Source organism: Apis cerana, linkage group LG12 (genome assembly GCF_029169275.1).
Source record: "Apis cerana isolate GH-2021 linkage group LG12, AcerK_1.0, whole genome shotgun sequence".
NCBI lineage: Eukaryota > Metazoa > Arthropoda > Insecta > Hymenoptera > Apidae > Apis > Apis cerana.
The window spans coordinates 7,603,891-7,630,595 of NC_083863.1; the positions used below are offsets into that span (position 1 = coordinate 7,603,891).

Genomic DNA, 26,705 nt, shown 5'->3' on the forward strand with positions numbered 1-26,705 from the left:
CTTATCTTTTCCAATTATTTTCATGATTTAAGATTTCACGAGTTAGTGAATAGCGAAGAAAGCTTCCGGCAATACCGATCCGTAACGTGAATCATGGCCGCGAACGCGCGAAGCTTTTTTAAAAAGCTCGGCTGGCTCTCGAGCCGGTGGACGCCAGGCAAAAACGGCGCGAACGTGTCTATGACGCGCTATAGAGATCGCCGTTTCGAAGGCTGAGCACGACCGGACTGGAAAATTGTTTTCTCACCCTTTCCTCGTCGATCTTTTCAGTACGGCTGGGGGGGTAAAACGGCGAAACGTCGCCTCTTTTTTTCCTCTCTCTCTCTCCCCTCCTCCCTCCTTTTTTTCTCCTCTTTCTTTCCATCACATTTTCCTTCGAACGACATACGTGACCGCCGTGTACACGACGCTTCTTTAACATAGGTACGAAAATCACAGACCTGTAAAGTTCTATTCTTCCTTCTTCCATTTTCTCTCCTCCTCTCTCTCTCTCTCTTCCTCTCTCTGTTTTCTTTCTTTCTTTTTTTTTTCGGTTTCTGTTAACGAGAACGAATTAATTTTCGAGCTGTTGCTTCGGTGAAGTAACGCGGCCAGGCTTTTGAATTTAATTAAAATTTTGACAAATTAGTCCCTCCAGCTTACGCGGGGTTACGCTTGTACGTGTGTGGACGTTGCATTTGTTGGAAACAAATTCTCGCAAATAAATCGTACCACCGTTTACCGTTGATTATTTTTTTCTCTCTCTCTCTCTCTCTCTCTCTCTCTCTCTTTCTCCCCTTTCTTCTTTTCGCCGAATTTTATGTAATAACGCGGCACACAGCGGAATATAAGTTTGAAAATTAAATTTCCATGTCGGTGGTGCGAGTTTTAGGGTATTACGAGTTGATGGTATATAATTAGGATTTATATTTCGCGCTTTGTGAACGAATAATGGTTCAACGATAGTTTTATAACGTTGTTAAATTCTATTATGCTTTCTTTTTTTTTCCCTCCCTTTTCTTTATTCAGTCCAAATGATAAAGATACTACATATTTTCGAGGAGATTGGATTTTCGATTTGCCGATAATCCATTTGTTTTAACAGAATAAATCTTCTTCGAACGTATACTTGGAATCAATCCTAAGTTTACGATATTTAAAATTTTTCAACGTTTGATAAATCCAATCTCTTCGTATATTATCATACGAATGATTCAAGAGCTGAGAGGAGACAAGTACGCTTTAATAATACATAAATTCAGTTTGTTTTTCTTTCTTTCTTTCTTTCTTTCTTTTTTTTCTAAATTGCAAAATGAGAAAAACTCGGGATTTTCTTTCGTAAGGATATGTACGATACGATGTATATCGATATATAGCGAGAGTTCTCATTTCACCGAGATATCGGATTTTTCCCCGGCCACCCTACTTTCCCTCCACCGCTTTCTTCTTTATTATCCTTCTATACCGACTTCCTCTCTCCTACCGTTCTTTATCCCAAACAAAGCAATCTCGAACCCGTAGCGGCAGCCCCTACGTGCGACTGCTAGGTGACAATTTATATACCCGCCCACCTATATAACAACTTACTCACTCGATACGTCTTTCTCGCGCGCGAAACGCTTTCACAGTTCCGCGCTTTTCTTCCGTCTCTTATCAAAAAAAATATCGGCTTCGATATCGTAGCAAATGGATTAATTTCTTGTCGAGAAATATCGATTTTTTTTATAAACATGATAAACAGCAATCGAATAAATTAATTTGCCGATATATGAAGATGTCGCGTTGCAGGCGATTGTTTATGGAAACAATACTTTTTTTCAAATTTCGCAAAGCAATAGAAGTTACTTTTCTCTCATTTTTCATTCGAATGATCAAAATTCGAGATAGTTGCGTTGCGAACAATTATAAATGTTTGGCAGCTACTCATTTTTATATATCGGATCGCTTCGTAATGATGCATTATCGACATCAATAGAATTGTAGTTATCGTTTATAATTCAAGGATACATAAATTTTTCCATTTATTTACATCGAATCGAAATCGTAAAAGATCGAATTTCCCTCCCTTTCAAAGATCGTTCGATATGAAATTATGCCGTAATAACAAGTGATTAGAACGACGTATGGAAGTCGATACGTGTATGCACTTAATGCCACTTTATTGAGGAGGGAGTGAACGTATCCAATAAAGCCGATTTCACGCGCGATTCTTCGTATCCGATCCGCGTAACAATAACCGAGCACACTGGCACATATACGATTGTTCGTCTCGAATTGTATCGAGAGAGCCGGCACCACGATGGAAAGTGGCGTAAATACACGCGTGGATACGGGGTTGTTACGGGATAAGAGACATAAGTCCGTGGCGTCATATGCTTATAACTGCCCCCTATCAGAATAATATTATTACTCGGGCCCACCCCACGATTATCCTCGTGACGCGAGACCGTTTACTCCTCTCCACCTCCCTTCCATGATATTCCGGGAAATTGTTACGTTCACGTGAAAAGAAACGCTTCGAATTTATATATTCGTTCGTCTTCACCTCCTCTTTTCTTCTTATGCAAATTCAAATTTCGCCGAGGCCGATGAAAAAAAGATTCAAGCATTTTGGAAAATTGTTGCGATGAAGTTTTCGTTCGTTCCTAGCACACTTTTCACACTCAGCGGAGCATATAAAGACTTTATTTGATATTTTTCGTGGAAATTACGCGAGAAATTTAGGAACGTAAAGGTGTTTCGAAGCTTTCGTTTCGTTATTTCTCGTTTCATTGAGAAACTTTGAAAATTTTGGAAAATTTCGATCTCGTATATAAATTCGTTTCGACCAAGGAAGAAGAAGAAGAGGAAAACGTCTGGAAAAGTTTTCGCATCGCGCGAAAATCCTCGGCACTTTACATGTTGACTGGAAGAATCTTGATTCCCGGTACAATTCATCGGTTGTAGAACTTACCGCTTAAATATCAATTTGTAAGAGGCGGTTGCCTGATTAGCATTAGCTAGAGGAGAGCAAAGAAGTTTCGACACCAGGAAAGTTGAAGGATGCAAATCGGGGTAATATCGCGGAGTGCCGGCAAGTGTAGGGAATTCGTAGTTTTCCGTCCCGTTGACACTCCCCCTCCTTTCTCCTCGCTCGATACAATTTATCGCAAAATTCATTAAATCGTTAACTATATAATTATGTATAATAAATAATCAACGATCTTTTTATCCTTCCCCCATAAATTTCATCGAATTAATCAAGATTAACCAAAGAAATCGATTAAGAAACCTATTATTAGAATTCGTTATAAACCCAAGAGTTGAACGATCAAGATGTAAAAGGGGGGAAGAGAGAGAGAGAAGGAAATTATTATCTCTTAGGAGCCTAGAAAGAAAGAAAGAAAAAAAGAAGAAGAAGAGAAAGGAGGAAGAGAGAGAAAGGGAGAAAGAGAGAGAGATGAAGAAGCGAGCACTTCGCACCCAAAAACCGTATTATTCGCCCATTTTGAAACTTTGATATCCCATTCCGAGGTGGTTGGATGAATGAATAATTATCTGCCGCTGCTGGTACAAAACGAATCTTTTTCCCAGCCTCTCTCGCTGCAACCCCTTACCCCGGGAGACACTTTGCGGAGGGAGGGGGAGGGCGAACCATTTCCACGGAATCCACCTCCAATTTATATAAGCCGTGGCAACCTCAACCTCCCTTCCGGAACTCTTATAATAATTCCACGATTCCTCCCCCTCCTCTCCCTTTCCATGCTTGGAAACCCGGGCGCGCGATGTTCATTTCATTATTTTTTTTCCTTTCTCTCTCTCTCTCTCTCTCTCCTCCCCCTTCTCCATCCCTCTCGGTTCCTCTTCCTTCGCGAGCATCGCGAACCCGTCGTATACCCGACGTCGGTATACCTCTCGTCACTACCAAACCACCACCCTGTCCACCACCACCCTCCCGCCACCCCCGGTGAGCCCGTTTCGCACACGAGGGAAGCCACCACCATCGAACGAGCTGAGAGGGTGATAAGTCGTGACGTCGACGAGGTAGAGGTGATTCCGAAGGGTAGGCGTGGCCGTGGCATCCCACCCTCTGCAAGGGGGTGCGAGGGGTCGAATGGAGAGGAAAGGGTGGCTCGCGGTACGCTCCCGTTGGCTGCACCACCCTCCACCACCACGTGGCGCGAGCAACGTCGCTGGTGGACGGCGGTATAGAGGTTGGAAAATCGGTGTAAGAAAAACGGCGGAGAGAACCATCGTCGATGGAACCACCCCTCCTGTTTTCAGGCCTCTTCTCCGCTAGACGATTCTACTTAAACCTCCCTCCATTCCTCCTCGATGTGTTCACGACTACCCCACGCGTATTCCAAATCACGCTCACCCTCTTTCCCCGTTCCTCGCTCGCCTCGTCCGCTTCTTTTCCATCCCGATTATTGTTATTTTCGGACCCGTTTCGATGACCCGTTAAGGGAAGTGCAAGTCGCGACGCTCGTCTCCGACAAGATCGTTGGAGATTTAGATCCATTCTCTCATCCTCTCTCTTTTCCCTCTCTTCGTTCGGTCGAACAATCGGACAACGAGCGGACAGTGTCGGTTAATTTGATTAACCTTGCCGACATATCCGCCGGACGAAGGCGAGGATGGTTTCTACGCGTGTCGCGCATCCTCGTGCGATACGCGCGCACGAGGAGAAATTGGATCACGTTTGATTCGGGATCAGTGGGGAAATATAAAGAATTTCGACGTTGCGTTTTCGCTTGTTTTGCCTTTAATTACGATTCGCAAGGAAGGGAACCCGTGTTAACGGGCAAGGGTCGGTCAGATCGATCGTGGACGATTGCCAACTCGGAACTCTGATTATTATTATTAATACCATTATTGTTATTATTATTGTTATTATTATCGCGATTACTATAATCGTTATTATCACACGGCCGATGATAATCGTTAACGATAACGGTTTAAAGCAACGGGGAGAGGGAATGGTAGGGAACGGGTCGCCGCTATATAATTATATACTTACAAGAAAATCACATTGCGCGAAACGATCTCGTCCGACACGTACGAGAATACAGGCGCGCACGTGTGCACGTGTGCGGCAGTGTGTTACCCGGCAATAGACGGCCGGCAAGGTACCTAACCACACCGATGAAACGACACACACACACACACACATACCCGAGAGCAGCGTTGATAGTGGTGAGAGATAATAATGTTGATAAGGGTGTAGAGAGAACCGCTCTGCAACCCCTGCCGACTAAACCGAACGAATATATAAGAGCGAAAAGGACGTAACAAAAGTATGCATGTACGTGTGTGTGTGTGTTATGCGCGTGTATGAAGGGGAGGGGGGAGAGGAGAGGCGAGAAGAAGAAGGACGGGCAGAGAGGGCGAGAGCGAGCAAGAGGGAGTAAGAACAGAGGGCGAAAGAAAGAGGGAGGGAGAAAGGCAGGCAGAGGGAGAGAGGGAAAGGGAGAGGAGAGAGAGAGAGAGAAATAGAAGACGCGTATTCAGAGGGGTGAATAGGCGTGGCTACGGACTACCCTCGAAGCAGGCGATTGGACGGACCGTTGGTCTGCTTCGTCAAATAAAATCCAATCGTTAGGACCAAAGGAATGCGAGTCTCCCTTGCTTTTTTCCACCCTTGCCACTTGGCGAGCCACCCCCTTACCCACTACGTGGCTCGGCTACGTGTGCCCTTCCTTCCTTCCTCCTTGCGCTCCGTTCCTTCGTCTCGGCCTCCGTCCTTCCCTCCCCTTACTCTCTCTCCCTCTCCCTCCCCCTTCCTTCCTGTTACCTTTAAACGAGGGGGGTGCGCGCAGCGCCGTTTGATGGGAGTATGATTTTATTACGGCATTACCGAGCGAGCCAAACCCCGAATTGCTCGGCTTATAGTCTGTATTATCTCACCTAAGAGGGAAGGAGGAGGGGCGAGTGTGTGTGTGTGCGCGCGCGCGTGTGTGCACGCCGGCTTTTCCTTCCAAGGGGTGGAACGCGGTGTCGAGGAGGGAGGGGGGAGGGAATGGGCGACCAAGGGTACAGAGTAACACACTCCTTCCTCCCTCCACCCTCTGCCTGTGTGTGCGTACACGTAAGCCACCGCCGCGTATACGTTAAAGGGGGCTGTTTCGAGAATCACGGCGGCGCACGGGGAGGGGGCAAGAGAGGTAGCTATATGCCTTTGTCGGCTTTCATTCGAGGGTTGCACGCTCTCACGTTGCGCTGCCACGCTCTCTCCCCGAGTACTCTACCACCCTTCTCTCTCTATCCCTCTTTCGGTGTCGGCTCCCTGCGCTCGCATGCACGCCAGTTGACATTCCGCTGCCGAAATCGCACGTTCCGCCACCACCACGGGATATAATCACCTCCGTGACAGTCGCTCCGCGCGCTTACACGTTACGCATCCTTGCGCGATATATCCCGACCGAGATGACCGAGGTGGTGTCACGCTCCGTTTCGTCCGCATTGTGATTTTCCCGAGTGAGAAGATCCATGAGGTGATCTCGTGCGTCGATCGAGACGGGGGACCGATCCCTGGAGGCGAGGAGGACCATGGAAAGATCGTGCCGATGGATCGGGGCGAAGTGAAGTTTCGCCGTTTCCGTCTTTTCCCTCTTCCCTTCGTCTCGTTGCGTTCCATCGTGAAATGTGTAACGCCGATTCTGAAAGATCGTGAAAATTATCTCGGTTGGTTTGCAGTCCGTTGTTTCGGAAAGAAGGGAAAGATCGGTGAAAAGGGCTCGTGGACACTTTTTGTGCGATGAAATTGTACGATAAGTATCTCGTGAAACGGTAGGAATACACGCGATCGTTTTCGATGTACGATATCCGCGATACGAGGATCGACTCGACGTATACTCGACGAACGTCGCGAAACGCGAGGAACGGGTTAAAAGTTGCCACATAGAATTCCGAGTGAGTTCCCTGGAAGGGAAGAAGGAACGAGAGGACGAGAAGGCGCGCAGATCGAGGGTGATCGAGTTCGGGGGAAAGGGGAGGGCAGGAAGGGTGGAAAAGCCAAGGGAGGCCGTGATATGTTTCCTTCGTCAGCGGCGATGCTGAAGAATCTGCAACAAAGTGCAATGACCTCGCCCTTTTTAATGGAGAACTTGCTCCAGAGCAAGGCGGCGCCCGGCGCCGATCTGACCAGCCTGACCTTGAACTGGGCGGCCAGCCTGGTAGCGAGACAACGGGAGCGCGAATGCGAGGCGAACTCGAGGCACTCGAGGGAGAAATTGTCTCCCTCGAGCGCGAGTCAGGATCAGCTGGATCAACGATCCAGCGCACGTGGCACGGACAGAGGGAACCCGATGATCGAGTGCGGCGTGAGGGAGCAGCAGCATCAGCAGAGAGGATCGTCGGGGAGGATGGTCGATCGGCAAAACGATCGGATGCACATGATCCGGGACAAGGAGGGGATGGAGAGGGGCCAGATCGCGTACGTGGACGTGGACAACGAGAGGATCGACGGCCACGTAATCGTGGATCGGCTGTGCGCGATGGAGAGGCTCTGCAACGAGAGGATCGAGAACCGATCGAGCTCCGCCGTCGACTCGTGCAACTCGAACGTGGACGAGGATCAGATCGGTATCGAGATGGACGGTGGCCTCCAAGCCGAGAGGGAAAAGGACGATGGCGGGATCCTAGGTGGCGAACGCGTGACGGCGTTGCAGGCGGACAGGCGGTACGACCTTGGATGCAGAAACGTCATGCACACGTCCGACGAGATGACGATTCAAGGGGAGAGAGAGGTGGCGGTCGAGCGTGTGGTCGACAGGATAGGCGAGAGAACGACCACCGCCTGTTCCTGCGGGGACGAGCAGTGCTTAGGACCCGCATGCAGGACCATCCAGGAGAAGGAGAAGCCGCAGCTCAAGTTCAGCGTCAACGCTATACTAGGCGGCAATCATGACAGGCGACCGCATTCGGGTAATTGTTCTAACTCGAGGCTAGTGGCTCCTGTTCTAGGTTTAAGGTTTTTAGTTTTCGTTCGCTTTCTGGTCATCGGTCATCGCGATTCTAGTAATTCGAAAATAAGAGCTCGATAGAACAAATCTTTCGCGAGTAAACGTTTAGAGGGATTTCGTTTTAATGTATCTCCGACCATTCTTATCGGAAATTTCGTTCGAATTCCAATTTTCGTTCGCGTTCATCGACGACGATCTTTGATTAAATTTTGCAAAGTTATCGTTTCAGTCGAAAGGATTAAGTTTAGGGGGATAGATTTCGGATTGATCGAGAAAGTGTCGGAAGAATCTTAGCGTCGTCCCTAAGCGTTTAGAGTGTTGAAACAAAGCTCACCACAAATCAGTGTCGCCGGCAGATTTCTGTCGTCGGTCCCTAAATCTCATCCGCACACCCTCAAGACGAGACGCAGCGTGCGTGCAGGGTGGAGCAGGACGTCAGCTGGTCCGCCACTTACCTTCACCCCAATATTAAGCCCTTACGATTGGTGCCTATAATATTAGACAAGCGGCAGGATCAAATGATGTATTACCGTGCCTCTTATCGCGTTTCCTTATTCACAGTAATTCCGGCGACGTCGTCTCGAAATTGGCCGATCTATTACCGAATGGTGACGCAATCGTACCGTGAAAACTATTATATATCATATATATACGGGTGTGAATACGTTTCTTCGGAGTGAAACTCTGTAGAATCACGTTCGACGATTCTTTCTTTCACGATATATTCTCTCTCTCTCTCTCTCTCGATCATCGGGTGGAAACAATTCGAAATTCGTTTTTTCACGAGAAAAAAAAAAAGAAAGAAAGAAAAGAAAGGGAACGAAAAAAACACGACACGGTGGTATTTCGAACCACTTCAGTGTACATCAACCGTACGATCTCTTGCATCTCTCCCCCGTCGTTCTTTTTTCCCTCCCTCCCTCCCACCCTCCCTCCCTCCCTGCATCCTTCCCTACCACTAACGAGTGATTGACACGAGTCGATAAAGTTCATGCACATACGATAAATACATAAACGAGGAGGGGGAGGGGAGAGGGGCACGGGAGCGAGATAGAATCAGGTAGGAAGGCAAGAAGTGGGAACGAGACGGAAAGAGAGGAACCGAGGGATGGTTCATCAGGAGGGGAGGAGGAGGAGGTTGGACGAATGTAGATAGATGGAGAGGCAAATGTTGCATTTAACATTGGCGGATTGCATGCATGCGCCTGGTAGAAGAGGAGGAGGAAGAGGAGGAGGAGAAGGTAACGTTGGCGAGATAGAGAAGAATAGTCGGGGAAATTTGGTGCGCTCGAAATAGCGGAGGGGAGGGGGAGAGTTTCATGCATTTGTCGGATAGCGGATGCATTGACCGTGCCACGTGCATGTGTTACATCCCTTCCCCTCCCTCCCGCGTGGATCCATCGCCTCCGATAGACCCTCCAGCGTCCATGAGCTGTCCCCCCCCCCCTCACCCCCGATGCAACTCATCCCAAACAACCGTATACCACCCACTTTCGACCACCCATCTCCTCTTCCTCCTCCTCCCCCTCCTCCTCCCCCCTTTCCACGAGCGGTGGTAGGGTACTATCGTTCGGTCCGCTCGGTTTGTACGTCATGTCGAAATGTTGTGAAATAATTGCGCGAAAAAGTGATTGGCAACAAACTCGAAATTCATCGACGGGACGCGAACGAATGCCGTGGCAACGTGCAGTTTATAGGGTTGGAAAGGGGTGAGGGCGGAGGGGAGGGGGCTCTCGCACGGTCTGGAGTGGATGGGCGTTTGACGGGAGAGCGACGTTAAATTTCGAATAGCATTTTCGCCAATCGTTGTGCGATTTACCAGGTCCTCGCACTCTTTCACGCTCCACGCTCCCTGTCTTTCTCTGTCCCGGTGCTCGCTCGCCCGACGCGTACGGATCTCCGTCTCTCTTCCGGGGGGGTGCCACGCTTTCATTCCTCCTCCTCTTCCACCACCACCTCGCTCCTCACTCCTCAGTTGCCGCCTGGCTCTCGTTGTTGTTTGTCGCTATTATTGATATTTTTCGATATCGAGCGTGACATGACCGGGAGACTCGTGTAGATGGATGGCGAAATGCGTGTACCTCGTTTTTATTTATTTTCCGTTCTTATCCGTTTTTCTCTTTTTTCCACCCCACTTTCGAAATGATGCTGCGCTGCTAGGAGACGCGATATAATATCGTGGATTTTCGAATACGTTGAGTAATTCTTCTATCTTACTTTTCCTATCTTACACCAGAGAAACATGAATTTTACACGTGTCCACGGAACTCCGTTTTTAAATTGGATCAGGTAACGGGGAGGGGAGAGGGAGAGACGTCACGTTCGTAGCTGTCACGTTCGAAAACTCTCGATCGAGTTAGCACATCAGACGTAATAAGCCGGCATGGAACGTCAGTGGCCCGCTAACCATACGCCAAGGAAAACATCGTTTTTCTCCTCCTCGTAAATCGTCCGTTTCCCTCCCATTCGGGGAACCTGCATCGGTGTCTACTTAATAATGCATCAAACGCCCTAATCCCAAAGAATAACCACCGATATGTTGTACCTCGGTCGCGGGGTGGATCGAGTTTGGGGTAGTAGAAACCAAGGGAGGATCTTTAAGCCCGGGCATTAAAGGGAAGAAGAGAGAGAGAGGGAGAGAGGAGAGGAAAAAAGGAGGAGGAAGGAAAAAAAAATAGCACAACTGTAACAACACAACGCGAACTGTTCCATCCTCGATCACAGGGTTTCGAGGTTTAATCTTCTCGATTCGAACGGTCTCGTGAAACCAAGAAGAAGAGGGTGAATCGAAAGGGAGAGAGAGAGAGAGAGAGAGAGAGGGAGGGATAGGATTCGCGAAGGGTGTAATTCGAAGGAGGTGGAGCAGCTTAAAAAACGATTCCCATTCAATGTTTCCGTTGGAGGTTAAGCCGTTATTAGTTGGCCAGGGCTTGCGATCCTGGCAGGCGGGCTCCTCTTATTGGCCGGATAGGAAAACAACGATAAAAGGCGATGAGTATTTTATGGGGTACGCCGGCACAATAGGACGTGGTGTATGGGCCATTGTTAAACCATTGTCTGGCCGGAACGCAAGGCAAGCCTCTCTTTCTCCGTTCGATTCCTGGCTTCTTGGTCGCCGTGAAAAACGTACCGTGTGCGCCTCCATTATTTTATTATTTTCAAACACGTCGCCTTCTCCTCTTCTCTCCTCTCTTGTTTTCTTTCTTCTCTTGGTTAAATTGGGCGTGGCGACTGAAAAAAAAAAAAAGAAAATATGTTACAAATACGTCGAACCCTCTTGGAATAACCAGAATTGAATGATTGATATTGAATGATTGTATATCTTCTCCCTTTTTTTTTGGACACTTTGTGGTTTAAAAAACTACTTGTTTATTTTTTAATGGACCATTCTTCTTCTTCTTCTTCTTCTTCTTTTTTCTTTTTCCATCAGATGGACGTTGATTCAAAATGAATTTTTGTTAATAATTTTCCGGAAATTTTCGTTGTTTCGTAAAGATCTATCGAGGGAGGATTAAATATATCCAAGGGATATATTCTCACGTACCAGATATTCGAGTATTTATACCGAAGGTGTTGAAGCGTGCGTCAACAAGAGGTTGGGCTTCGCCTGGAGCTGTTGAGGAGGGTTTTAGTCGGGGGTGTCAGCTCGAATTATGCATCGCAAGGAATACAACGACTTGAGCATTCCGTCGTGCGAAGATCCTGAACCTTGGGCGTTTCACGGGGTATTCGGCCGTGAAAAATACGCTTTTGCTTCCACGCGTAACGCTTCCAATTAAACAGCATTGAAATCGATTTCTAACGTTTAATCTTTATTGATCGCACATTTTTCAACAAATTGACAATTTCATTTGTGAAAACACAAGTTTTCGTTTGTCTGTGCAGAGAATTTTCAAGGACTCCCACCGGAAGCGATACCGGCGTTCCTGCAGAATTTGCAAAATTCCGCGAGTTACAATATCGCGAAACCAATCGCCAGACCCGCGGCTTATCATCCTTATCACAGGCCGAGTCATCAACCTCCCCAACGTCATCTACCGCCCAATGCTCATCACACGTTGCAACAATTATTCTACAGAGGACCATACCTGACAGGTAAATATTTCTCTCAATTTGCCCTTATATAAAAAGATCCCTCTCATCATCATCATCTTCTTCTTCTTCTCATTTCCGTTTCTTTAATCATCTAATAATTTCCTCCAATTTTCGATCAAATTAACATTAAATGTCCTAAATCCAAAGAAAGAAGTGCGAATAATTATTATTCTCCGTAATTAAATCCATAATTAATCCGTTGCAAATGTTCACTGAGGAAAAGAAAAAGCAAAAGATGAAATAAACGAGGGAGAATGTTTGTTGTAAATTTGTTCGTAAAAATAACAAAAATAGAAAATATATATATATATATATATATCCTCGTTGGTTCTGGAGGAAAAGTTAATAAACAAGCTGGACGCGAAGCGGAAACACAATCTCGATGAACATTTAAAACCGAAACTTCCGCACATGGCGCCAAAGCGTATAAACGCGGGCACGTGCACGGGCACGGGTTTATCGAATATCTTGTTATAGGTAGGCTCGTATGGGACATGGAGTGCATATGAAGTGCAGTGAAAGCACTACCATATTATGTACATGCACCGCCACAAGCAAAATGCACGCATGCAACAAGTGCGTGCAAATATCATCGGCGCAGATAATACTGTCATGCTCAGCTTGGCAATATTGTACAGATACGATCTGGAGATTCAATTGCCCGTTCGTTATTAGATGACTTTGATTCAATTATTATCGGGGTCCGAAAAGCTTTGATGTTTCGACCAATCAATTTTTCCTATAGATATTTTTCCCAGTTCCTCGATGAACAACGATTGCCCAGAGAAGGAAGAAGGAGGAAGAGAGTATTTCTTTTCCTTTTTTTATCCCAAAATTTTTTTCTTCCAAAAAATTATCATTTCGTTTTATCGATCGAATACTTTTTACCCCAAATATACGATATAGTATAGGATCCGAGTTATATATCCTGTGTGTTTCAATTCTCCAACGATTAGGGATAAATTTAACAGTCTTATCAGAGCCATCGCTCGAATTGTGAATTGTGTATGATCGGTAGTTGCCGGTTCCGGAACTGGAGCTCATCATCCGGGTGCCCCAGGTGGTGGGACAGCGTTCCCAGGTGCGATTCAAGGGGGTCTGGGCGATTTTGCCAGCACTGGCCTGGTATTTCCATGGGCGACGAACGCCCGTGGAAAACCACGTCGAGGAATGATGAGAAGGGCGGTTTTCTCGGATCTTCAGAGGCGCGGGCTTGAGAAGAGGTTTCAAATACAAAAATACATCAGCAAGCCGGATCGTAAGAAGCTGGCTGAGAAACTCGGTCTTAAGGATTCCCAGGTAAGGAAAAATGTAAAAGTAATTTTAATTTTAGCGATTGGTAATCGAACGATCGAGTAATTAGAGAAAGAGAGAGAGAGAGAAAAGAAAGAGAGAAAAGAAGCAGATCATTTTGTAAATAAATAATAACGATTACGAGATAATGGGATCAAATATGCCATTATCATATATTCAGGTAAACTTGCGTGTATTATAATGTGCACAGGCTTGTCATGATCAAGCGGTTGCCTTCGCAGCCGCATGAATGGGCAACGTGATGCTTAATACCGCGTTTAATGATCTTAATAGCGTACTAATTTACTGATCCAACTATCGAGGCGAACACTTATTTATCGATCGTTTCCACGATGAACAATTACACGTTATTAGAAGGCTAATTTATTCGTATAAATTACACAGTAATTAACGGAAATAGAAACTCTCGTTCAAAATTATATTTTTTGAATTGGGCAAATTTTTTAAGATAATTGACCGATCGATTTAAATTCTGATATTTTGGAATGGACAGGATCGAAAGTTATTCAATTTATCACGCTTTGTTATCAGGAGATTCGACAATGGTTATTTACGTATTTATAGTAAACGTATAGTGACGAACGATGGGATTCTTGGGATTAATAGAGAAACGCATAATTAAGAAATTAATCCGCACGAGGAAGGAAGGTTAGCCCGGAATGTATGGCGCTTAATGACCTTATTAGAGCACTAATCGTCGCTTTAACGAAGTACGAAACCCTCTGTTTCCAACGGAGAATTTAATTCACCGACGGAATTGCTCTCTCCCTTCAACAACTCCATTCACCGAATTGATAGAGACTAATGCTCAGATTTCGCCGAACAAACTCTCATACGCTGAATACATCAATTCTGAAAACTTCGCCGAATAAGCTTCCATAAATTCTGATACCTTTAGAAACGGGACAGGATATCAAATAAACGAAAACAGCGATTCGATCAGATAAAACAGATCAGATAAAATAAAGGAAATTAGTTCTGCGCAACATGATTTTCTAAATAAGAAAGAAATTCCAACAAACCATTCGTATCATCGCCGTTTCCTTTTAAAAATCCAAATAACGTTCTCGAATCGACCACGCGAAAGTGATCAACGAGATTCAAGTGCAAAATTTTCTCAAACGATTATCGTCCAAAGTAGCATCAAGTTCGAACGCAATCGAGAACAATAAAGTATACACGAAAAATGAAGAATCATCTTCTCATTTTCACGTTTTAGTCGGATCATGGACGATCATGGAGGTGATCACGCGAGATATCATCTTCCGTGTATACAGAGGAGAGAAAGAGCCGTGGCGTAAGTGCACATGGTGTTAGAACCATATAATAGCCCCGGTTTGGGGTTAATCGGGCGATGCCAGTTCATTAGCTGCACACGTACACCCCCACACGAGGTGCACTCGTGTGGCGCACACATCGACTCTCGTCGTCGCCGTCTCTAGCAGGCCGGTTCTGCTGCGGCGACGTTAATGAAACTAAACGATGCCCAGAAAACGGCACTGTAAGTTAGTTTCATTTGATTTCATGAGCGTAGTTTCCGCTCTGATACACTGGGATGCGTGTTCTCGTTAGTTTCGTTTCCTGGCCGCCAATAGCCGTTCCCCTCTCCGCCCTCAAATTATTTGTCGTTTGAACGATGTTCACTGATGTAAAAGTAAAAGTAAAACTCTCGAAAGTTGTCACAGTCGAGAGTAGACGCAAGAATCATTATACCGATAATAAATCTCGATATTCGAAAGTTTCATTGCCAATAGTTCTCTAAAGTCGGGATCAAAATTCCGTGAGAAAATTTTCCCCTTTCATTTAAAACGATACGTGTATGTATCCATTTTAAACTGGATAAAATGATGTTGGATTTCGAGAACTGTGCGTCTTTTATCTCGAATCTATTTAATCGTAACGCGACATAATGAGAGCGTTTAAGAGGATAGAAGACGAATCAAGAGAATTCTCTGATCGATCGCTTCTAATTAAACTTCTCTATTCAAACTCGTTTCGCTCGATCGGGTGATGAAAAGAAAAAGATATGATCTGTCTTGCATCAAACGATGCTCGGTTCTTTTTTCTTTTTTTTTTTTTCTTATTCTCTTCTCATCGTGTTCGTAACTGGAACGATACATTTTGCATAAGTACGAGTATAGGATCGTATGTAGATGAGGCGCAAATAAGGGTAAGAGATAACCATTGGTTAGGGAAGGGTCGAGTAGAGGGAGATGAGGTTAGGAATAGAGGAGAAAGAGGATATACAGAAGGAGAGGAAAGGGCACGGAAGGATATATTCTCATGTATAATTCACACCTCGAGCGCCATGCCTTCACTGCCATTGGTTGAAGCCCACTCTGGCTGTGGTTTTACGAGAAAATCTAAGGACCACGCATACATGTGCATGGATATCTGTGTATATATATATATATGTATATATATATACGGAGAAATACTTATACATATATGTGTAAGAACCAACCGGTACTTTGGAGTTGAAGTAAATTGGCGGTTCTTGCGAATCCGAATAATGCAAAGAGTTTGTCTCCCTTCCTTCATCTTCTTCTTCCTCCTCTTCTTCTCCCTCCGGTCCGATCGGTGGTGGAACAATTGATAATATCAACGTTGAGATATATATAAGAAACCCTTCTTCTTCTTCTTCTTCTTTTACGATTAAAGGCTGCCGCATTTTCGATCGAGATTTCACGAGCTGTCGTAATAAAATGGTTATAGGGATTGGAAGTTCATTGATCAGCAGAATATTTGATAATAATATCGTACGATGAAGAAAGATTGCTCGATATTTGTTTTGCTCCAATTTATATTATTTTTAATCAATCTCTGATCTTAAAATATCACGATTTTTTCTTAGCGTGAAATTGCGATACGATTTCGAAAGATAAGGTGTGGTAATTGATTTTTTTTTTCAATTCAATCATTTTTACTTCCAATTCTTGATCCTTGATTCTTCGATTAAAAAGGGAATTGTGGACCTTAAAAATTGTCGAGGATCAGAGAAAGATCTCTTTCTCTCTTTGCGATATTGAACGTAACAATTTTATTTTTTGGAACGATGAACCGTTAATGTTTGTATCGTCACGTAGAGAACGGGACAAAAAGGAAAGGAAAGAACAATTTCGAAGTTGTTGGAGGGTATGTTGAGTGTTGTGCGATTTGAGGAGCATGGCCTGCGCACTTGGCTGCTATCTAATATCACGGTTCACCACACGAACACCCATAAAAGCGATTATTGTCCGATGATGGCTTTCTCTTCCCTCCGGAGTTCCTCTTTTCTGTTTCTCTTAATAATGTTCAGCTGCGAGCACCAGATGCCGAATCTCCTCCAATAACTTCCGAGATGATTTTTCGATCTAATTTATTAATTAAATCCAAAATTCCATTAACTTTCTATCAAATATTTCTTCTAATGATATAAAGGAATTAACAATCATTATTAATAAATTATGCGATGTAATGGCATCAAATACAATAGTAAAATACAAGACGAAAAAAAATAAATAAATAAAAGAAACTTTTAAAGATCATATATAGAGATCAGTTTCTATCAAATTTCTGCTTAAATAAATATATAACGAAAAAATGAGAAAATGGTTCTTTAAAAAAAAAAAAAATCATATAAAAATTCCGTTCAATGGAGAAATCTTTTCCTATTAAGTTTCGTCCTTTATCGTATTTGTAATCATACCGGTTTTATGAATCTTTCGTGAGATTTAATTAAAGACTTGCGGTGTACGGGTGGATGATAATAATAAAGCTTTTCCAAGGGGTGGCCCGTACTTTGAGAAAAGGCGAGGGGGTGAAGAAGGGTTCGGGACAGGAGAGAAGAGAAGGCAAGGTGCCGTCGTTTCGCTCAGGTTCGAGTCTTCACTACAGTTTATGACGAGGGTGGGTCTAAGAGGGACGTCGAGGGTTAAAGGGGGATGACTAAAGTAATTAGTGATGGTGAGCGAGCTCACCCTTCTCCGTACACCCTCCTTCGTCTTTGTTCCTCTTGATTTCTTTAACGAGAAGAAAACGTCCATCCAAGTCTTTTTATATATATATATAAATAAAAGAAAAATTAAATACTTAAGAAGTTACCCATCCCCCTTCCCTTCTCACATTTTCATATATATCCCGTCAATCTTAATTAACCGTTCCTTTTTCGCAGTGAATATATATTTTTTTAAGGATATATATTTTGACGAAAAAGATAAAAGTTAATCGTTATATAAAGATTCTCGATATATCTTCCCCTTCCTCAATTCCTTGGAACATTTTGAAATTCGTATTCTTTGAAAATTCCGATTGATCGAATCAAAAAAAAAAAAAAAATGTTCAACTTGTCGAAGGTAAATATCACCCCATACTTTTCACGTCGAATTTTTACGCTCGGGAGTATAAAATCGGGAGAAGTTTGTCAGATTCATCGTGGCGCGATGAATAAAATAAGAGAAAAAAAGTTTCAAATCCTATCACGGAGGAGGAAGATCGGAGGCGTAGCCCATGTCAAAACCGTTCGTATCGCCCTTGGGCGGGATTCATCATCAACGCGTCGACCTTAAATTAACCGGAATTAAGAGCATCGAACCACTTTTGTGCTTAAGACGTTTCCGTCGGACAGGCGGAAGCGCAGGAAAAGGTAAAGAGAGGAACCGCGGGGCTTGTTATCTTTTTAATAATCAAAACCGACGGCACCACGACGCTCTTCTTCCTCTTCGCAAACCTTCAAACCTGCCAGAGTCACGTGCCTGATGTTAATTCGTAAAGAATAATTTTTAATCCCAACTTGTTATAATGTAGTTAAAAAAAAAACACTTGCCTTGTTCATCTGTATTTTACACTTTCTATAAATATATTTTTGTTTCTTCTTTCTCTTTTTTTTTTTTAACAAATTATTCGATCTTTGACGACGATTCTTCGGGATTATATAGATTTCTTTTATTCAAAGTTATATATTTAATTGAATATAAATTATCCAATGTGTTTGAAATTTTTATTGGAACTTTTTTCATGTTATTGTTTTTTTTCATCATAGATATCAAATAATTGTGATAAGGAGAATAGGGGACGATATCGTGTTAATTATAAAGATATCAGAACGGTGATGCCTCTTCGTGAGATCGAGTGGAGAATGCTAAATTAAAACGCACCCTCCATCTTCCTTCCATCTTTTTCATTTCTTTATCTCGAAAATAAGGGACCTTCGATGATCGAAATGTCTTGAAGATTTAGCGAATTATAAAGGTCGCGCGAAGAATGGCTCGCATTCGGTGTTACTGACAGCCCTATTTAGTCTTCCAGCGAGAAGGAGGAGGCTTTAATTTTAAATCTGATTAAAAGGGACGTATAACCGCTTATTGAATTTTTATTTTATAAAAAGATAAGATTGAGCGCGTGTCGTGGTACCCTCGCGTATTTACATCTTAGTACTCGGATGGATCCGCGGGCAAAAGAGGAACAGCTTTGTCTTTCCCATGAAACCGACACTGACACTGTTAGATAGATCGACCATTAGGGTTGCATTTCACCCGAATATCGAGTTTCCTGAATTCCGTCGGTCAAATCAATTTGTACCCATTAGGGCCGTCCTTCTTTTGGATCGGGTTTACTTTGACCAACCTTTCCCTAGAACAATCGGCCGCTGTTCCCTGGTGACGGAGGATTTCATCATTTTATTATTTACTCGATAGTCGATCTTCTATCCCGATTGGAAAACACGATCTTGTTTGTTTCATCGCTTGTCCATCGCTCGATACGGAATCTTTCCTCTTCTATTTTATCACTATTTTATAAATTATAGATAAACAAATATAGACTTTCTTCTAAATTTCTTCTCGCGAAATCAAAATCTAAGGTAAATAGAATATGAAAATAGGATAATTCATATAATTTTTATCTGTAATAAGATGAAAAGGTTAAGATGTCTCAATGAATCTCTAAGAAATCATCGGGAGATCCTTCTTCTAACGTTTCTAACGTTTCAGTCCTTTTCTCGACAAGGAAGAAGGATCCGAAACGGAGTCGTCGGTGAAGTTGGTCGTAACGTCGCTATTCTAAACCTTGTACAGTCTGGGATGGATATTAAAAACAAAGGCCGCCTCTTACAGAGAATAACATGAATATAACGTCGCGCAATATCTTACAGCTTTAAGCTGTTCGGCTTAGCCCGTGGACCTTCATGCATTATGGATTTTACTTTGAGAAACCGCCACCAACCTCCCCCTCCCTCCCCCAACAGACGTCAGACGAACTAAGAAACCATGAATATACAATATCGCGGTATGCATATAGATTCATCCTTTTGTGAATCAACTTTAATCACTTTCCACGAAACTAACGATGCCTCGAGAACGATGAGAAAGAAGATCGAGTAGAATCTTGGTGGCTTACACCGACTACTCGAAATTCTATCCGTGTGTTGGGAGGAAATTGAGAGAAAAATATCGTATAATGGTCCTCCATTGCTTTTATCAGGATAAAGAATTGTTGATAAGAATTGTTAAAAACAATATCTAGTATTGTTCTTTGAAAAGTTTACAATCGATTATTATCTTTTTCTTTTCTTTTTGCCGATTTTTGAATCATCAGCAATTTTTATACTTCCACGATCCTTTCCTCCGATATGTTAAAATTATGTTAAAAAAAGTTAGCAGGAAGATCGTTTGATCCCCCCTGTCACATATCCTTTAAATCGACGTTCAAACATCTTCACGTGTCGCGATCGAATGCGTTTAGCATCGCTGCCACGACATTTCGCCCGGAAATATCGGTTCCCATTCGTGCCAAATCGTAGCCAGTTGTAGTATGCACGTATACCATTGGCACGCGGGCGAATTCCGGATTCGTGCTTCCAAGTAAAAGTCGCCGCGAGATCGACGCTTCGCTCCTTTCCGCACCCTCCTTTCGCAAAAATTGCCGAATCGTGCCTAATAAAATCGTGCCGGGTTTCTCGAAATTGGTAAAAAAGAAATTAATTTTCCTCTGATTCTTTATCACACAAATATTTAACAAAATGATTAACAATACGATGGATTGGGAGTATTAACGATACTCCCTATATAATTTGTGCATATTTCCAATTATTATTTCAACGATGGAACCTGTCACGTAAGAGCGGAGTATTAAGAAAAAAAATGGGACATTTTACTAAAATAATACATCATAAGGTGAGAAAAAAAGAAAAATTGTGTTATACTTTCGTACTGTCGTCGCGAGGATTATGGATTAATCGAACCTGATAGATCCAAAGATAAACGGATTAACACTATCGTTCATAAGCGGCGTGCTCAATTAAAGCATCACCGATGGAACGTGGGCTCCTCCGATAAATCCCTCCCCACCATTAAGACTCGACTTCCTTTCCATACATCAGCCAACCCTTCGGCCGCAGAATCGCAGCTTTGCGCCGTACCTCTTCCTCCCTTTCCTCCTTTTTTCTCCACCCCTCGCCCACTCGCCCCTCCGTTGACCGCACCCCTCTCTCCCTCGAAAAAAAAAGAAATAATCCCTCTCTGGCACCCTAGTCGTGCCCGCTTCTCGCCCCTTTTCTCCGCCTCCGTGCCCTTCGATCTCCTCGCCCCACCGCCGCCGAACCGTGCCACGACCAGGTTGGAGGCGGCGGCGGTGGTGGTGGTAGTGCTGATGGTGGTGGTGATGGTGCACCCTTCCTCTCTCTCTCTCTCCCCGAGATGCACCGCACGGCGAGAATCACTTGGGGCGAAACGAGAGAAAGAGAAAAGTCGGGCGAAGAAGAAGAAGGAAAGAACAGGGGGAGGGGGTAGCGAGAGGTTATCGAGGGGGTGGAGAGACAAAGGAGAGGAGATTATACGAAGGAAGGAGAGGGGAAGGAAGGAGTGGAATGGAGGGACGGCGAGCCGGAGGATCGTAGAGCGAGCATGACTGAGGGGTAGTTCTGAGGCCGACGTCATAATCGATCGTCTTTTATTAAACTGCGCCAGATGGCGTCACCGCCGCGCACCCAACTACCTATCGTACTTCGTGTATATGTGTGTGTGTGTATACGTATGCACGGGAGAGAGGACGAAAGAGGGTGGCGAGTCGTAGGGAGATAAAGAGGGTGGCCCTCGTGGTTCTCGCGGAGGTGGGGCGGAGGTAAGGGCGGTCGCGCGTGGCCGCGAGGAGAAGGGAATGGAGGAGAAGACTCGGAGGTGGGAAGGAGCGAGGGTTAGGAGGGTGGTCGAGGAAAGGAGAGGCCGGTAGGCTGACTGCAGCCAATCGTTTAACGATTACCCACTCTATAGAACGCGTTTCGGATGTCGTTCGTTATTCCTGATCCTTTCGTATCCGGATCCTTATCGCGTATCGCGTGAAACGTTTCCGGTTTTCCTTTTCTTTTCTTTCTCTCTCTCTCTCTCTCTCTCTCTCTTTCTTCTTTTTATTTTAATGGGAATCGTAAAGGATTGGAGTTATATTCGCCTTACATTATCGGATCCTCGGGACGGTTTCGGGGGGTTGATGATTTAGAAGCAGAGGAGGGGAAGTTTTTTTTCCTTTCTCAAAGGGGACGAGGAGAGAAATTTTACGACGATCCAGTGTTTTCTTTCCTGGTCTCCGAGCTGGGATATATCGGGGACGGGGGTTGGCGTTTAATCGAGGCGGGGGTGTTTAAGGATTTTGAACTGGGGAAAGGAGGGGGAGGGGGCGAAAGGTGAAAGGGGCGCGCGAACGCGTGGCCTCTCCAGCCAATAAGTTAACGATTAAACGTGATTCGAGGGGGGAGGGGAGGGAGAGGTGGTGATGGAGAGGGAGAGAAATTGAATCGAGGGGCGGTGAAGCGATTCGAGTAATTATTGCATCGAGCGTGGCTGTTCGAGTGATCATTGATTATGATATTCGAATTATCCGTAGCTTTGTTATTGAAATAGCAATTATGGCCATTAATGGGTAATTTCAATTATAACACGGTTCGATAAGGTGAGATAAAACGAGACTCTTGTTTGGGCTAAAATTTTAGAGTATAATTTTTTTTCTAATCCCTCGAACGAGAGGGGAATATTATTTTCGAAGGGAAAATTTGACAGAAAGAGATTGGATCTTGGATTTATAAAAATGATCGAAAGTTGCGGAAAAGTGTAGATATGTATATATATATATTCGGGACAGAAGCAATGAAAAGCGTGAACAATGGAATGATTCGAGTTCTACGAAAAGCCTGGCGCGTCTTTCACACCCAGGAACGGAGAACAGCTTTGTTACTTTTGTTATACAGTTCCCGAACCTGTCTGCCGCTGACGGGACAATCAATCACCGTCGCCACTTGCAAAACGTAAAACGGAAAGAAGGAGAAGAAGAAGAATCGGCCGGAACCGGAAAGTACGAATCCTTTGATTCCGTTGGAATACATTCCACAAAATTTCCCCTCGTTGAGAACTTATTGTACGATAATCGTAGAAATTATCGATGAATTTCTCTGAAATCATTCTTCTAACATTTCTATCGAGGATTTTTTTTTCTGCAGTTAAATAGCAGCGAATAAATATCGATATTACTTGATTTTTCTTTTTCTCTTTTCTTCTCTTTTCTTTTCTTTTCTTTCTTTTTTTTTTTTTTTTAATATGTACTCGCGTGGCAAAGCGATCCCCTCCTGGTTTTCATTTTCAAGCATTCTCCTGGATGGAGTGTTCAACCTACCCTAAGCGAGCAACGTCTTGAGCTCGATATTAATCCACCCTCTTATAATCTTTTTCGTTCGTCGAAAGCATCGGATTTCAAGGGATTTTTGCCTTTTAAACGATCCGACGTTACTATCGTTTTTATTTTATCCGATAGTTCGACACTTTCAAAAAAAAAAAGAAAGAAAAAGAGGAAAGAAAATCTCGACGATATATTTTTCGGAAATCTATCATCCCAAGGTGATTCAAACACCAAATTATAAATCATTTTAATTAATCGGGCGTTAAAAGTGGAATTTTTAAACAGAATTTTTATGCAAAATGTCAAGCCAGATCGACGTTTGTGAAATTTCGCGCAAAAATTGTAGATTGTACTCCTTTCAATCGATCATCGAGCAATAAATGACCGAATCAATAAAGAACAATTTATATCAATTATTGAGATATAAAAACATATAAGACCCCCTTTTTTAAATATTAAAAAAAATTCCAAATTTACGCGCGTAATTATTTAAATATCGAATAAATAAAAAAAATTAATCTTTCGATTAGTTTGAACTATATACAAATTATCTATATTTATTTCCACGAAATCGTTCGTCATAATAGAATAGTTTTATCATAAAAATTCGTTCGTTCCAAATCATAAGTAGTATAAGCAGTAGCATTTTCGTGTCAAAGATAATAATTTGAAATCACTCAAAAATCTATCTATCGAAACAGATGAAAATACTGTTAATACATCTGTAACGTTGATTTCAATTTGACGAAAAAATTGGATCGAATGACGAAACGAGAGAGAAAAATTGATTCCAAATTTTGAACCAGTATCTATTGAGGATACAACGTGGAATTTACCCCGCTGCTAAAACGCGTATTAACACGTCGAATCGTTAGGGTTCGTGCATCGTGTCAAGTGCACACACCCCGCCAAATGAAAATACGAAAACAATTTGGGTAAAATTAACCCTTGGCAATTCCATATAATTTTCTCACCTACGTACTTGGAATTTATTTATCGAATTCAAAAGAGATTAGAAAAATTGTTCTACTTGGTTACTATATAGAATTTAAATAAATTTGATGAAATTCAATCTGGAAATTGTAAATTGAAAACATGGATAAGATTTTTCGTGTAAATTTTGTTAAATCTGATATATATTATTTAAATTTAGTCACGTTTATGCTTAAAAAAAAAAGAAAAAGAAACGAAAAAAGAAAGAAAAATTGACGAATAAAAATACAAAAAAAAATAAATAAAAAATTGAAGGAAATAAATGAAAACAATAAAAAGTATGTAACAAGAAGAAAGATGCATTGACGCATCAAGTTCGTTCACATTTCAACATGTCAGTTGCACGCAACACGTTCGCCAAGTTCCATAAAATGTTCGACGAGATATTAAAGAATAATAAACCTTTTTTATCAATTTCTCGCCCTTCCTACCAACAGGGTCAAGCAGTATTAATAACGAGGCAGCTGATGTCAAGCGCAGATAATGTTGTTGAAAAGATTTCAAAAGTTGTTAATAGTTGTGTTTAAAACCCTTTTTAAAACACAATATTCGCGTCAAATAACGAATACGAATCGTACGAATATTAATCGCAATGAGTTACCTTTTGTCTCTGAACGAAGCCACCGTCCGACATTAAATCATTTTCACTCTCTCCAACTCTGGAACAACACCTCTGCATCGATCGATTTCTCAACGATTTTTAATCTATCTCCACCAGATTCTTCAAAACTCTTACCAAATCAAAAAATTCCAAAATTTAATCCTCCAAATTAAGGAAAAATCGGGAACGTTATCGAATATTCTCTCATCTTACTTAAACAAAATTTTGTCTTTTCACTTTCTTACTTCTTAAAATCGAAAGAGAATCTTCGAGTTCAGGAATATGAAGTGCATCCGCGCGATGAACGGATTAATCAACGGATCATATCCATGGAACAAAATGGGGGGTGGAAGGAAAAATTCGAAAAGTAGTTTAGGTAAATCATTTCGAGGGGTCAACGTTTCGACGTTATTATAGCTTAAGGCTATAATAAAGTGGCGAACGGGAACACAGGTATCGGGGAAGTGAAGGGTGGCACGAAGGAGAGGCGAAACTGGCTGGAAAAGGGATACAAAGGGTAGGGGTACGGAAAATTTTCAAAGTTCATGTGCGTTTGACGTTGGCTCGTTCGGTAATATGTATTATGGTCTTTAATAGTGGATGAAAATGACTGAGAGAACTGTGAGAACGCCCTCAATTTCCTAATTTCAGGAATTAGTGCGTGATCGTTTGTGGAATTACAAAAGAAAAGAAAAGAAAAGAAAAGAAATGCTTACACTTAAACAAATTACTTTAAAAAATGCTAATTAATGTTAATAATTTTAAATAGAATCATTTCAATGGAGTTGTTTATCCTGTATTACTTATATTATCCTGTATTTTACGTTTTATATATTCTTTAAATCAAAAATATTCCTAATTGTTTCTAATATTAATTCCAAAAAGGAATGGTCAAATCGTATCTTTATCTTGTATCTTTACGATTATATTATTTAATTTATATTACATCACATAAAATAAACACGTATCGAATTGTGTGCGTCCAGGTAAAGATCTGGTTCCAAAATCGGCGAATGAAGTGGAGGAACAGCAAAGAGAGGGAGCTGCTAGCAACCGGGGGTTCACGAGAGCAGACGTTACCAAACAAGAACAATCCTAATCCTGACTTAAGCGACGCCGATGGAGATAGGCCTCGATTGGATTTGAGCGACGTGAGTCCTTTGACGAGTCCACAGCGGCCGGAAGAACAAACGGAGAATGAGGAGGACGAGGAGATCAACGTCACGTGATGAAATTCCAACGAATATCCTGATGCGAATGTGTTCGTTTGATGAGACATGATCCGAGCAATTCAGGATTGTTATATGAGGAGGACAATCCGGTGAAATTCGAACTCGAGTTTCATATCCGGGGCTAAATCGTAATCGAAATATGTCTTTTTGATGAAAAGTAATAATGATTCTCATTACAGACTTGGGATACACGGGATATTCCAAATGATTTATAATCGAGATCATAAAATTTACGATATCCGATTGTTTTATATTGTTGATAAAACGATTCGTATATTCGTACAATTTTAAAATTGATGTATTTTTCCGAATTGATCGAATGATTTTTAATCCTTCACCGTGATACGATCTTTATAACGATATTGTTTCCTTTTTTTAAACGGTGAAACTGATCTTTATATAAAAAGGGAATTTTATTTTTTACGATCAATCTCTTTTCTCGATGGGTATAACATTGATGGTGTTTCGATGATGTTAATAATTATTTTGAAATTAATTTGCACAACAGAAAATATTTACCAAGAAAAATATACAAATTGAATTGAAATATATATTTCTGTTCATTGAAATTTTTCTTCCCAATGTTTTTTCAAAACAATGGAATTTCCATTAAACTGAGAAATGTATTATATTGTAAGTAGAAATGGATGTAAGTTTGCGTAATTTTCTGTAAGGTATCGTATAAGGTTGTACTAGACGTAACGTTACGATTATTATTAAGATATGTACCTAAATTTTAAGCATCATGCTCTCGGGCATCGAAAAACCAAATGTAATTATTCATTGTGATGCATTATGATCTATGTAATATATTGCAATAAAACTGTCTATGCTAATTACTTCATATCTTTTGTGGTTCATGAATAAAATTCATACGTAATTATATAAAAATTTTATATTTGCATATAT

General features: G+C 42.5%; 1 protein-coding gene across 1 annotated transcript; it reads left to right on the forward strand.

Moving 5' to 3' along the window:
- The first annotated feature begins 6,148 nt into the window (after positions 1-6,148).
- Positions 6,149-26,640, forward strand: LOC107998885 (uncharacterized). The gene is made up of 4 exons (XM_062082853.1): positions 6,149-7,884; positions 11,808-12,017; positions 13,036-13,316; positions 25,551-26,640. Exons 1-4 carry the CDS (start codon positions 6,990-6,992, stop codon positions 25,791-25,793), a joined length of 1,629 nt encoding a protein of 542 aa, XP_061938837.1. The 5' UTR covers positions 6,149-6,989; the 3' UTR covers positions 25,794-26,640.
- The last annotated feature ends 65 nt before the right edge of the window (positions 26,641-26,705 follow it).